Raw genomic sequence first — 14,958 nt, 5'->3', positions numbered from 1 at the left:
CATCCTTTCCCATTTCATCAGGAGATCTTTTATTTATTTTTGTTTTCTCTGCACTTATGTACTTGCTAAAAAGATAACTGAACAAAGATAAAGAATATCATCCAATGATTAATGTAGGAAGGACAGTTTTGGTTGCTAAGAATGTGGAGGATTTTGGGAATATTAAAGTACATGAATAATGATAATCACGAGAGCTCTGCCTCTCGATGCATACTTCAGAGTGCATCTATTTGTCTGTTTTCCTTTCAGAAATGAAAGCCAATATGGTTTCTCTTTTTTCCGGTCGTTGTTTTTCTGGCTAAATTTACCTTGCATGTGTATCCACTGCAGTTAAGTAATGCTTCATGTCTCTGATTAGATTTGAATTCTAAATCATGTAATTGGTCGCTTAAACAAGTTTCATTGGAAATATGAAAAGGAATGTGAGCCTAACTGATGAGGCTTCATATCGAGTGAGCTATGATTTCTCTCTCGGTCCATCAGGAGCTTGCTGCCACGGATGGTAATGGCTTTTAGCTGATTCAAACAGTGTTCCCCGCTTTCAAAATAAACTTAGGAGAAAGAACTCAATTAACACCTGATGTAGAGTAAAGGACACACATGAAGGTTTGCTCAGCCTCCCGAATGCAGTGGAGTGGAGTATGATGAAGCATAAACACAGATAGTCCTCTTCCCCCATGATGAGACCATGAGATGTTAATCTCAAAGAAAGCATATTTGTGATAGTTCTTCCTTTTTTGGACAGTGCTGAGCCTCCAGTGTCCATCCAGATACGAGCCCAGTGGGGGAGGCTCTGGTAGTGTGGGAATTGCTCTCTCCCTGCGCCTTTCGTGGAGAAGAGTGGGCCTGACAGTGGGGAGCCTCTCTGTGCTGGCAGACATTGTGTTCCCAGGGGCTGCCTCATGAAGCTCTGATAAAAGGCACTCTGTCTGGACCTTGTCAATGCACACAGGCTGCAGCTTCGACTGACTTGTAACATAAACATATAGACGTCCTCAAGCCTCCTGTTAGGTTCAATCAGATCGCCCTCCCCCAACACTCTCATTCCACTTTCACTCTCTCACTCGTCCTCTCCCGCCCTCTGTCATCATTCCTGTCATTATTTCCTCCTTTTGATGTGAGGCTTCTCAGCCCTCTTTAGCTTGTGTTACTTGTGTTATCTCTAGTCACTCCCTTGCCTCTGGAAGGCTTCACACTCATCGTAATTTCCAGCCTTGATGTGATCACATTTATTTCATTTTGAGACAAGCCCTCCAACCTGCTCACATGTTGACTTATTGCTCCGCCAGAGTCATTGTTATGTCAGCACATTAAACGCAAAAAATACTTAGGTGCAGTGTTAGTTGTGATGAGAATCATATGAGTGAAAGAGTGAACAAGTGTTCTAAGCGGGGTGAAGTGTTTTTCTCATGCAGAGAAAGCATTAAGAGAAGTTAGCAAGCCTGGCCTGACAGATTTGTAAAAACATGTTCAAACTTGTCCTGTGCAGGCTGCTGGAATGAAATCTTTCTTCAGTTGCAAGGCCCCTGCACTTCTTGTCTAGTCTGCCTGATTGCAGATGACCATTTTGTGTACTTTTCATCTACCAGAGAGTCTTGATTGTGCTGCACTTGTGCAACAGCTCTATTGTATGTGGCGGACAAAAGCTGAAATCTCTCCTGCCATCCACATAACAGCTTCTGAGCACTGAGTCTGTCTCATCTTCAAAAGCATAGTCTGAAGATTTACAGTGTTTGCTCATTATGGGCCATTCAATAGAAAAATCACACATAATAGCACGGCAGAGATAAACTGGTCTTTGTCTACCCTGCCCAACAATTGACATACAGTGTACCTCATCAGTGTCTGTGCATTTTTTGATTTCTTTTTTAGGAATCGGGAAAAAAGGGTTTGATGGATAAGATACATATGGTGCAGGAAGTTGTACTGGCTGTCCAGAATGTTTTGGAGGAAATCGCGATGATTGGAGAGCGACTCAAGAAGTAATTTGACCTTTTTATGTTTATCCTACAAAGTATCTTTATTTGAAATGAATTTTTTATATTTTATATAGAACTTCACATTAATCTGACACAATTGTTTTTTTTATAGCATATTCAACTGGTCGGTCCCATTCGTGTCGTACCTGACCTGCTTGGCGCTGTTTGTTGTAACAGTGCTATTATATTTCATCCCAATGCGATATATGGTGCTGATATGGGGTAAGTTCTACATTAAAAAAAACCAACAACTTTATTCATAAAATTGCAATCCAAAAATATCTTTGTTTAAATAACTAAAGCTAAATTGAGCATGTACCAAAAACTAACAAACTACCACTATCTGTTTCTTAACAGATTCCTTCATTACAATGAAAATATTAGAATGTATGGAAATTAATAATTGTATGAAATAAACGCTCATATGATTGTTGCAAAACAAAACTCATGTTTAATGTTCCTAACTTGAAATGCATGATTTAATGAAGTACAGTAATTTGAGAACTCTGCCATCCCTACACCTCTGCAGATGCACAGAGATCAGACAGCTGCAGAGGTTTGCTCTGCTTAGTGTGGGCTGATGTAGCAGAGGCCTAGGGTTTCTGTGAAAACAAAGCAGAGGTAGAGTACCAAGCTGTATATAATACATGATGTCCTTGGGCAGTCTGTAGGCTCCTGGTCTAGCCTCTCATTATCTGCTGTAGTCATACAGAATAGACAGTCATCTCAGTGGTCAGGGAGATATGCTGCCCTTAACAGGCTCTCCTCCTCCAGCTGTAAGCCCACAACCACTGTACTTCCACACTGCCTTCAACACAATCAATACCAAAAAACCATCATATCAAACAAAAAAACACATTCTGAGACACTCCTCTGCCTCCCCAGTTAACCCCCATCTCTGTGGTTGCAAGGCAAGTCTTTCAAGTTGCTTGCACATATTTAAGTCCTTAGGTTCTTTGTCTGCATGTTGAGGTACAGGCAGTACCAAGCTGTGAATATAATGGTCCCATTACAAGACCCCAGAGATATATTTTTCTCTGTGGTATGCAGCCATGTGCAAAGTAAATATAGATGTGCTAGAAATGATCAGACTGAAGCAAACAAAAGTGAGGAAAAGTTGTCATGAATGCACGCCTGTTTTTCAGTTATCATTTATCTGTTTTAATTGATTAGGTTTGGCTTTATCCACACTTTTCTCCATTGTATTGGTCTGGCTTGAATTCAGTTTGGCTGAAAGGGATCATTTGAAACAGCATCATATAATGCAGTTACTGATACACTGGTGGGAACTCTATACTGAACACATAGATAGGGTTACACAACTCTTTATTATTTATTTTACACTGTAAAACAGTGAAAAATATGTTGGTGGGTGTGACACCTTTATTTATTAATGTGTTCTTGTTTTCACAGGCGTTAACAAATTTACCAAGAAGCTGCGCAACCCATATACTATTGACAATAATGAAATACTGGATTTCCTCAAGAGGGTGCCTTCTGATGTTCAAAAGGTAAGGGTCCAATTTTACATACAGATAGGGAGGGAATTCCCCGAAGATGTCTGCATTATTTTCTGTACCAGAATTCCCAAGTGTTGCAGAAATATATCCTCTGGCTTTGTTTGATTATTAATGGACTCTCGCCTTTAAAGCAGCACTGGCCCAATTATTCCTCAGTGCAGCTTCATGTAGTCGACGTAGTGCCTGAGTGAGGAGATGCTCAGATCTGTCCACAGCCGTATTGCTGCAGCCTCGTCCGTTATTAGCAATTTTGTCGGTCTGATTGAAGCGTTGTGACATTGAAGTTGGTGATTGGCCGAGGGCCGGCGAGGTGCCCCTTATGTCGTTGGCTGTTGTGTCAGCACAGAAACTCTGATGTGGCCTCAGTCACTTCAGGGTGGTAGAGTCAATTAATGAAGTCGTGAGCCCCAGTCGTCTTGCTGGGTGCCATATGTGATTACATATTAGCCATGGCTGAAATGTCATTTGCATTTACATCACAGAGCTGATGAGAGCTGTCGGGGTGTTGTAAGTGGTGCTGGGTGCTTGCCGTTCTCCGACTGAGAATTTTGCTCGGCCAGGAAATGAAGTGCCACACAGCACCTTCATCTCCCAGGTAACTTGCCAGACAGAATTCAGCGAGAAATCCTGACAGTCTGGATCTGGAAAGACACTCTCACCCCAGTCTGTTTCTCTGCTGCACCCTTGATGTCCTCCTGCAGCAAGCCATTCCTGACTTCTCTGTGATGTTGGAGGGAGCCTGTGTTGTTTGAGATTTGGCTGACTGAGTTGGCAAAACAAGGTGGCGAATACATTTTGATTCAGAATCCTTTGTATGTCTTCTTCCCCATTGGGATACAATGTTTGAGCTTTGAAAATGACTCACTTTCAAATCTCATGGAAACAATACTTTTTAGCCCGGTTTAAAAGAGGAACTACATCTTGAAAATAGCTCCAATCACATAAAACAAAACACCCTTAAGATTCATCATGAGTATGTTTCATTATGTACTGTGAAAAATAACCTTAACATAATATACACAGGAGACCCAAAACAATAGACCACATATTTTGTTTTTGTTGACTTAGAACTTCAATCTTCAGATAGGTGTGGACGCAAAACACAACAAAGGCAGAAAACTGACTCCTGTCTTTCTTGCAAATGTGACTTGGCAATTAGTGCCTGTGCACATCTACAAAGTCTGCCTCAAACGGGGACTTCTGACAGCACTGTGTCTGTCCTGAAATAAGAAGCATCTGTCAGTTCTGAGGACAGTTTCATGTTCTGATGCAGAAGGCAGTCACTTTGTTCCCACAATCCATCTTCCATTCTAATAATGGAGACCAGCTAATTAGCATAGAGTTCTTACCTTTATTCAACAGATTCGAACGTATTGTTTGAGCTAAGCAAGCATGTTTCAAAAGCAAGTTTTCATATTCCAGCTATTCTCCTTTTCAGTTAGACCTATGATCAATCCTCTTTGGATTATAGTGACAGACAGAAAAAATGGACAATTGAATCTAATGTTTTGAATGTCAAAGAGAACATGATTTTACAACATACATTTATTTTGTAAATCCAATTGAACATCAAGGAATTTTTGGAAAAGAAATCTATCTTGAGCTTAATTCTACAAAAAAAAAAGGTTGGAAGTTCAAATGTCACATTTCAGGTGTTGTTTTTCCCTGAAGAATTCAAAGTCACACCAAAGGTCTGTAAAGCTGTGAAGAAAGTTACACGTCAACTGTGTTGGTAACTTAAACAACACTCACTTTATACTATTCTCAGGCTATAACAAAGTTTTCTTTAGGGGACATAACTTACAGTGAGTGATTATGCAGTTTGCAACTCCCTCACTGGCCTGGCAGGTCATCTCAACAGTAGATGTCTGTTTCTAATATTGTGATTGTGGTGCCGAATGAGGGGGGCGTACACTGGTACGGAACCCTTGACTCTTCAAATCCTTCCTCCCTGTGATTAATCCCCTCTGCTCCTGTGTTTAAAAAATGATTCATTACAGGCGAGCCCGCCTCGCTTTCCCCTGCACCAGCTCTCCTCAGGGGAGCCATTACCGTGCGCTCCACTGAGCTCGGATTACCTGCCTCTGACCAAACTCCTGTTTGTTTTTACAGGTGCAGCACAGCGCGCTGAGAGCGCCCACCAGTCAGATCCAACCGCGGAGGAAAAGGTAAGCTTCGCGGACATGCTGGATGAAAGGCTGGTCTCCTTTTGAATATGGCACGACGCAGTCCACCTGACAACAATGCTCCAGTGCCAGCAGAGCCCATGACCCTTTGCACCCCACCATACCACCCTAACTCTACCCCCTGCTGCTGAGGGGCAGCCAGCCACTCTCTGGCGTGTATGTTTGCCACCCCCCTGACAGAGGCTGTGAACTGCAGCAGCTAGGAGGGCAGCACATGGCGCTGTCAATCACAAGCCTGGAGGTAAAGAAAAGAGAGCGCTGCAAGGCTCAGCCTTCATCTTTGGATATAATTTAGAAAGGAATGAAAAGCGTTGGGTTCAGCTTACCTTAGACCTCTGCTGTTATGCTTTGTTTTTGACTTTGGTGAAACTGAGAAATTTGCCTTAAGGTTAAGTTAATACAAGCTTAACAGTTTATGGAAAATAAATAATGGTAATGTTTTTTCTTTAGCCATGTGTTAATATAATGAAAGGTCAAAAGTCATATATATCTCAATCAATGTTTAAATAATAATTGAAATAATATGTAATGCACATTTACAATAGGACATAGGAGTAGTGAATGGTACTTTTTGTGGTAAGGATTTACTGTAGATAATATAATGCCAGCTAATGTCAGCTTTCTTAATATTATTTGGCAACAAATATATATTTATATACTACATGTGTACTATTTCCAGCAGACATTACTTTTTTTAAGTTTCTATATGAATGTATGTTAGACTGATTAATTTTGAGAGTTTTATTTTTACTCAGTATTGTATCATCAAATGGAGAATTTACAAGAATCCTGAATAAAGAGTCTTGATCAGTTTGAGCTCTTCTTTTTGCCCGTGTTTTTTCAATAACTGCACTCTAGTGAGGATGGATTACACCGCTTCTTTACTTGAATACACAGTAAACACATCTGATTACACAACACAGCCATTGGAACAGAGCTCACACACCGGCCACCGCTGCGCCTTGGTTACCGAGCTCACATCAAAGCTGTGTGGCTCCAGTGTGCTTCCTAATGCATTGCTTTGTTGCCTTCTCACAATAACAGGGTCCAGATGAGAGAGAAAGAGCTCATCTCACAGAGAGTACTCTCTCCATCCTCAGCACTTAGTGCTTTACATTTCCACTAAAATCACCTGGCCTATCTAATGGTTACACACACATACTCTGGTTTTTCCATCTGTCTCCCCACAATAGTTTTTCCAAGTAGAGGGATGTAGTATATCCTCCATCAATTTTCTCATTCATATTTAGTTTCCAAACAAAACCATATATTGCCATTTTGCCAATTTTTTTTTTTTATCATTTTCAGATCCATTCCATCCATATCCACTGAGTAAAAAAATCCTTCAAAATATTTACAATTCATGCTGCTCTTATTTACCATATGAGCTACATAAGAGGCAGTTAAACTTTAATCATTCTAATACACATTTGTATGAAAATATAAGTTTACCTGCTCTCTGTCTTTCTGATAGTAGACAAATGGCAAGCTCGATTTTTTAAAATAAACATTGTTAGAACTCAAGTTGAACTGAACTGAGGCTTGGACCCCACCAATGGGAATTTGTTCTCACTGATTGGGGGACTGAGCATCGTGGCCGGTCCCCCCCCCCTCAGCAGAAGCATGCTGGTGAAAGAGCATCCATCTGTGCTTTCTGAAGAGTTTGATTGGCTCAGGGGGACCTGGTGGAGCCCCGGGCTATCTCTTTTGACAGGCTGATAGAGACATCACTGGGCTCTCCCAGGAGCTGCCACCAGGGGTCCATTTCAAAGTGAGAGGGTGTGGAGGTGACCCTGAGCTTCTGACGAGCTAAATCCCACACACTGGCTGAAACCCTCCTACATTCTTGGCTCCACTGGGGCTGGGGGGTGGTTTTGGCTGTGCTGGGAGGAAGGCAGAGCTAGGGAGGAAGGGGTGGAGGGTACAAGCAGATCACTGGCAGGACCCAATGAAGTGTCCCCAAGAGGTGAAGCCAATTAAGCAGTAGTCCCAGGGTACTTTTAATCGACAATTCAGCAAACAACCAAATTGCTTTTCCAGGAGATCTAAATCTGAACAGAACTTGTAAAAATGAGAACCTGACAATTAGTGAGCCATAAAACCCAATTTAGAAAAAAATAATAATACACAACACACTTTAGTGAAGAGCGATTTTTAAGTTGAAATAATACTGCGTCATGGGCAGACATGTTATTGAGGCAATGTCAGTGACATTACGAGAGGTCATATGGGAAAACAGTTGCCTGACTCCAAACTGTCAAATCTTTGAATCTGTGGCACTAAGGTTGTGGACTTGGATGTTCCCTGTATCATTCATAGTCAGTGGATCATACAGACGAGTCTGACAGGGTTACAACAATTGTTGAATCGGCTCTGCAGGCACTGATGCACACTCATGCCACATAACCATACACACAAACAGAACACACGTACAAACACACATGAGCCCCTCTTCAAAGAGGTGTAATCATATTTAAGGAATTATTTATCAATGTATTTTCTCCTGGGAAGGCTACGAATCTCAGCAGAGGAAGTCACCGTGCAATATGGTCCCCGAATGCAGTGGGGAAAATCCCTGGATGTTTTACAAGCTTGCTAATGAACATTTCAGCCACACAGCAGTTAACATTGTCTGATCACATTTTTTTCTCCAGTAGTTGTTGTTGTTGTGCATGGTGTGGCAGTGATGTCTTCATCAGCCTGTCAAAAAGGAAGTGCCTGCAGCTGTGGCGGATCCCCCCAGAGCCTGTCACACTCCTTGTTTCCATGGCAGTCCTTCAGGCAGCACCACAGGCAGGCTGTGTGCAAGGACCCATACAACCTGTTTTTTCAGCAGCCGCTCCTCTGATGTTCAGCCCCGGAGCGGACGTCAAACTACCAAGTGCAGAGAGAGAGAACACTGCACCCTTTCTCTGTGTCGCAGTTCTGCGCTGCTGTACAAGGAGATGCATAGCAAAAAAAAAAAAAAAAAAAACTCCTCATTTGAATAAGCCACTATTCTCAGCACCTCCTTAGTAATTGTTACATGTGCAGTGCCTTTAAGGTTCTCTGACCTCCTCTCTGAGAGACATAATGCTCACAGTAGGACAAAGTAAGAAAAGCACGACTCATAGTTGACTTACATGTGTTAAAGCTCTTATGCATGTGTTATATGGTCCACCTGAGAGGCAGGTCATGGAGATCAGTGGCTGCGCTCCAAGTCCCAACTGGCCTAAATTAAAGGTGCAGAGGTTATGGTGTGCCTCCAGACAGAACCCTGACACCAATAAAGGGCATCAACTCAGCGGAAACACAATCTAAATGACAGAACAGGCGGAGCTTGCTACAGTTACTGATTGTTTGCCTATATGGACACATCTACCTGAGGAGGCGGCATGGGGAGTTTTTAAAATGATGCTGTTGTTTGTTCCAGGGTATAACTTAACCAGACAGCACATAGCTTTAGTCTCTCCTGATGATAGAAGATATAAATCATGGTAACCAGGATTGATATTGTCTCTGGGAATAGGGCTGGGAATATGACTGAGATAACAGAGAGAAAAATGGTCGCTAATAGCGGCTGTTTTCAGTAGCTCCAGTTTAATAATAATTCATTTTGTGGCCCACAGTACACACTGGTGTTAAGACATGGCAAAAGCCATAATTCTTTATAGCATCAAGAATAGAAGATGGCCTTTAAGAGCTGAAATTAAATCATTGGCCTTTAAAAGCATCTCTCTAAGGGCCAAGCTGCATTAATAAATTCAACTGATTCTGCTTTAATATTATTCAGAGTGCATTAAAATGAAGACAACAGCTGGGATCATGCCCAGTCTCTGGAGGATTGCTTTGGCCAGTGAGTGTCGGCGAGATGCAAAGCATGTCTGAGCACAACCCCGCGATGTGGATGGGGGTGCAGGGGGTTCAGGGCCACAAAGTCTCAGTGTTACAGGTGCAGGCCTGACAGTTGCTGTTCCCGGATCAGAGGTCGTTGGGTACTGACACTGGCCACAGGACAACTACTGCCTGCCTCAAAAAACAATGTCACATGGGAACAGACACCGGGCCACCCAGCCAATCAGGCCAATTGCTGCCACAATCATGACAGTACTGCTTATGAGAACTACAAGAACCTTCAAACTGTTAAATGCTTTGCTTTTATAGTCACTGTATAGAATAGTTATGGGCTTACTTTGTTATGTTGAAATGTGGATAAACCGTAGGAGAGAAAAAAAATAAAGTAAGTAAATAAAGTGTTTCTAACATTTGGTGTTAGATCAGTGCTCTATAGTTAGCATGAGCACATGCGTCAGGAAACAATACAAAGGATAATTGAACTGCATATTTCATTCTAATTAACAGTGATATAACGCAATGTGACTCTCAGCCTCCTGAGGAAAGAGCACCATATTTTGTTTGATGAATCTGCTAAAGCTGCAGCTAGTCTTGCCACTAACCCCTGGGGAATCAGGTATCATTAGAGATATGAACAGATCTGCTTTTTGTCTCTGTGAAAGAAGGGGAAAACACATTTCCTCCGTACTGGCACATGGGTGAATGTGAAAGTGTTCAATATTAATAGCCTTTCATCAAGGACACAATTAGGACACCTCTATTTGACACATTCTATAGGTTCTGAATGAATATGGATATATGGTCCCAAGGAAGCACTGGCGAACAAAGTAAAGTCTCCAGCAAACCCAGCAGAATGAAGAATGCACAACATGACAATTGAGGATTTGATGTATTTTGATCCAATGTGACTTTAAAAGAAGCAACAGAGTCGAAGTGTATTATTATTAGCCCAATTTATAATTCACGGCCAAGGGCAAGTTGTATATTTATTTAAATTAGCATATATGCTGCTATACAAACACACAAATGCAGCACATTAAAGAGGCCGCATTACTTTCATCTGGTGCACTATCTTCCAGTATTTTTGTTGCTTTCAAGAGAATTAACAAAAACGATTAAACCTTAACACTGGTCAGAGGTTCACACTGAGCCGATTTCATTAGTGCGTGCAGTTTAGGAAATGTAATTTTCTACACCAGAGGTTTGTGGTGCCGACTGCAAAGCTAAGGTGTGAAGAGGGATGTGGTGAAGTGAGGAGACTAATCACATGTGTATCACCCCTGAGCACTGTCTCCTACAAGCGCTGCCACATTATGACACTGGAGAGTCATGTAGCACACAAGCACAGTTAGGCCCATTAACCAGAGCGGCTAATTATCGGCTCCTACAAGGTCTTCAAGCTCTCAGGCAATGCATGCTCCCATTTCTGATTAAAAACATAAATGCATGCAGGATCAATTACAGCTAGGCAGAACAGATAACAGCCCCGTACCAGAGTAATTAGGCTGGGTGTTTCATCAAAACCGCTTGCTCTGTGATGAAGGTTTAAAGAGTCCAGTGGCAGAAACACCACAACTGTGTTTGTTTTATTTATGATGCTGCAGTGTCACCCACCGGGGCCCAATTAGCCTGCGACTGATGCCTTGGAAAGCATCTCTCTGCTCCACTTTGACAGGAAATGAAAGCTGCACTTGCTTATCTCCTTCTAGTGACCTGTGAGCTTGAACCTGTTAAGGCCAGACTGGCCAACAGTACTGACTTGAACCTACCACATAACCTTCTTCCTTCTTTCAGGCATTTGCCAATGTAATTCCATTAAACTGTGTCAACAGAGGACGTCGTGGGGATAATGTGCCATTTTTGGAAGTATTTAGGTTACAGATTCACTTTCCTGGCTGATTTGATGGTGATGCTCTGTAATGTATGTAACAGCCTTCTTGGCGTTGCTTACCCACATGAGAGAGCACCACCATAAGGAATGAGGCTGACTGCAATGTTGGCTTGATGTCGCCAGCTTCAAACCGTTTGTCAAAGTAATTTTCTTAATTAACTGCGATGTGCTCTTATTAAAATAGTATTTACCAATTTACATCATATCAGGCAGCACTGGGTTTAAATTGGCTTTCATGGACGCAATGCATATGTTTTATGACAAGAGAGAGAAATAAAGCAGTAAATGATCAAGCTTTGATATGGTATTATAAATACTCTTACATTTTTTAAAGGACATGCTCATTTAAGCGAGCAGCTTCTCTCTCAGTCTTGATAACAATAGCAACTGTTCTTAAAGCTACTGTAATAGCAGTCCTTCACACCTTCCTCTTTTCTCCATTAGAGCTACACAGTGCTTCATGTAATCCTTGAAATACTACACACTCACAGACACACACACACACACACACACACACACACACACACACACACACAAACACAGACAGACATAGTTTATTAGTTTCAATAGGCAAATGAAAAAGAATGTCTATGGTCCTTTAAGTAAGCAGCAAGAGACCAATTAGCAAGTATCTCTATTCAATTTCTCCATATCTCTACTTAGTGAGTGTAAGGGAGAGAGAGGTCTGGGGGGAGGAGTTTGAGCAGCACAGACAGGAAGAGAGAAAACAAAGCCATCATCTCCCAGTGCTTGCCCTCCTCTCCCCTCTCCTCTGCAGCTCCAATTACTGGCTTCTCTCCCTGCCATCAGTATGCAGCAGGGCCGCTCCTCTCCTCCACTCGCCCCAGGCCATTGAATACGTTACCTCCGCTATGGGGCTCGGGGCTCAGGGGCACTGCGCCCCCTAACCCCCTGGATAATTTGGGATTCTTGCTCCTGCCTTGGAGAGCTGAAAACAAATAAAACACCCAGATAAATAAAGAAATAAGGTTGCCTCACAAATATCCAGAGATCTACTGATTTATTGATTTGTTCATTCCTCTACTTATTATTTGTAAATCATTACTTATCCGGAGCCACCCCCACCTCCGTCCTAAACCTACAAGAGAGGATGAGATTGCACTTCACTCAGGCCAAAGTTTTGAGCAGATGAAATACAGTTTTTAAGTGTATTTATTATTTTCTTAACAAAAATTACCAAAATAAATATTAATATTTTACTATTTTCATACTACATTGTACACAGCTGGCTGTATTGTTTTGAAACCATGTATTATTTCAATAATAGTCATATGGATACATATTTAACTTTTTTATGTTCTCTTTACTCATGTTTGTAAATTATGCAAAAAAAGTTCTGACCTTGTAACATTTAAATGTTGACTTTCTGCCTCCTCAGACATCACTTTGTTTCTCACAGAGTGAAAACAGCCATCTCAAATCTCTTTTATTTGAAACATTCTGCAAGAGCGCAATCCATTTTGTTTTAACACGAAGACCACTGTCAGGTGAGAATACCCATTTTCATTCTTGTGCACCACAAAATCTGCACAATGCACTTGAGGCAAGTCTATAAAGCTGTTCAAACTCGGCTGCCTTTGGCTTGGATTCCTTTCCCATCTCCCTGTCTTTGTCCAAGGTTTAAGGTTTAAGATAGCTCACAGCTACACACCATACAAGTCTTATTAAAGCACATCAGCTTTCATGCACGATACAGAAAGGTGTGTTTTAAAATCAAACAAAAATATTGTATGGAGAACTTGTCAAACTATAAAAGCCCCATAATTTAGCCCCCTACATCAGTACTTGTATCAGTATCACAATGCTTAAGTGGCGCTGAATATAGTGAAAATGCATGCAATCATGAGGTGGAATGAATAACAAAGCGGTGCTCCACTGTGGATCTTAAACTGTGAAAGAGTATCTCTGTCTGTCTAAAGCCTTTTATGTTGACAAACACCTACACTGTAGTTCTCATGCAGTGGTCTGTATCCACAGCTGCTCTTCCCACTTGCCTGCAAGCAGATGCAAGCTCTGCTCTTTTGGGTAGAGCCTCATGACTGACTGAATTGTAGGGATAACAATGAAATGCAAAGAAATGGGGTGGAAACGGTGGCGTGAAAAAGGAGATCTTCCACTTCGCTGTACAGCTCGAGGAGGTAACTGAGAGCAAAACCCCAATGTGGGCCGTCCAAGTCAGATAACACTCACATCGCACCCAAACCTCTCCATTCTCCTCGTAGTGACATGAATGCCTGTTTAATATGCTTCTGTTTCTCCAAAAACAGTTGGTGTAAATGATTACTAGATTACTTAATGTAGCGCTGAATCAATTCTCAATTGTGTCTGTCCCCGCTATACAGAGCAGGCGGGTTAGGGGAGCAGAGTGAGACAGTGAGTATGATAGAGCCATGGGGGAAATTATGAGACTGTTGAGGAGACGCTGTTGTTAGTCTTGGCTTCTTACAAGATTTTGTCTGTGGAAGTATCACCACTTTAATAGTTGGCAGCAACTGGTCAGATGATGTTAAATCTGCTGGCCACATGATTTTATATCGTGATATTGTCAAATAATGTGTTCACAAATCCACCCATGATGTAATGTTAGGTGAGGTAATCCACTTACAATTATTAAGAGGCCCCAGTTTTTCTCCTTTCTTCCATGAGGGTGCATCGGGCAGATTCCAGTTTCGACTTCAAGGCTTGTCGACTGTAATGAAGCGCTGCCCATTATTTGGTCCATATGCAGAAAATTCTACATTTGATACAAACCACATCCAGGCTGGAATTTGACAAGCTCGTAAAGTATCATCTGCTTAAATGCCTTATGACAATGTAAGATTAATGACAGTCCATTCAGTGCTAAGCAGCAGAGGTAGAAGAGGCACCTGCTCCTCAAAGGCCAGCTCTAATCATTCTCATCTGGACTCCCCGCTGACATACTAACCTGCTGTTCCTAAGGAAAGGAGATCTGCCTCCCAGATCCTCAAACACTTTTCTGGGCCCGCTGTATTACTTTCCTAATACAGCCCAGATGTGACGTCCCCACACTGCCGTCCTGTTTTTTTTCTTCCTGGCTCTGCTTCATCTCATTCCCACCTGCTAGCTGACCTGGGGACCCAAGGCCCAGACTCTCATTTGGTTTGCCTCTCTCAAAGTAAAGTCCTGTTCTTTGAATTGCAGCAATCTCCATTTTTTTCCCCTCAGCTCAGAGGGTGTGTAGTGAAGTCTGCATACTATAGAGAGTACTGGAATCTTCCTACTGTCACATCCTCGCATGCCTTTTGTTGTCTTAATAAGACTCCCCTTGTTCATCGCAGTGGTCAGCCTTACATGTAGATGGCAAACGACTGGTGATACCCACAGTACATCCCCACAGACTCCGGTCTGTTAGGCTACATGCATTCTGTAACAAACATCACTACAGCTATTCCTCCAGACCACCTAATGTCATGAATAAATCAATGTGTTTTGGACCACTTTGGAGTTGGTCTTCTTCCGTTCTTGATACAAACAACTGAAGATCCAAACGAGTGTTTTGCCCCTAA

The 14,958-nt window shown here is 42.0% G+C and overlaps 1 protein-coding gene across 1 annotated transcript in view; it reads left to right on the top strand.

Moving 5' to 3' along the window:
- Positions 1 to 6,454, top strand: part of mctp2a (multiple C2 domains, transmembrane 2a) — a 29,904-nt gene extending 23,450 nt beyond the window's left edge. Inside the window, exons 19-22 of the mRNA XM_046037420.1 lie at positions 1,873 to 1,982; positions 2,092 to 2,201; positions 3,393 to 3,490; positions 5,612 to 6,454. Of these exons, the coding sequence (XP_045893376.1) occupies positions 1,873 to 1,982; positions 2,092 to 2,201; positions 3,393 to 3,490; positions 5,612 to 5,671 (378 nt within the window). The 3' untranslated portion in view covers positions 5,672 to 6,454. The remainder of the gene's footprint in view (positions 1 to 1,872; positions 1,983 to 2,091; positions 2,202 to 3,392; positions 3,491 to 5,611) is intronic.
- Positions 6,455 to 14,958: the final 8,504 nt, after the last annotated feature.

Source organism: Micropterus dolomieu, linkage group LG22 (genome assembly GCF_021292245.1).
Source record: "Micropterus dolomieu isolate WLL.071019.BEF.003 ecotype Adirondacks linkage group LG22, ASM2129224v1, whole genome shotgun sequence".
Lineage (NCBI taxonomy): Eukaryota > Metazoa > Chordata > Actinopteri > Centrarchiformes > Centrarchidae > Micropterus > Micropterus dolomieu.
This window is presented reverse-complemented; position numbering and strand designations above follow the sequence as displayed.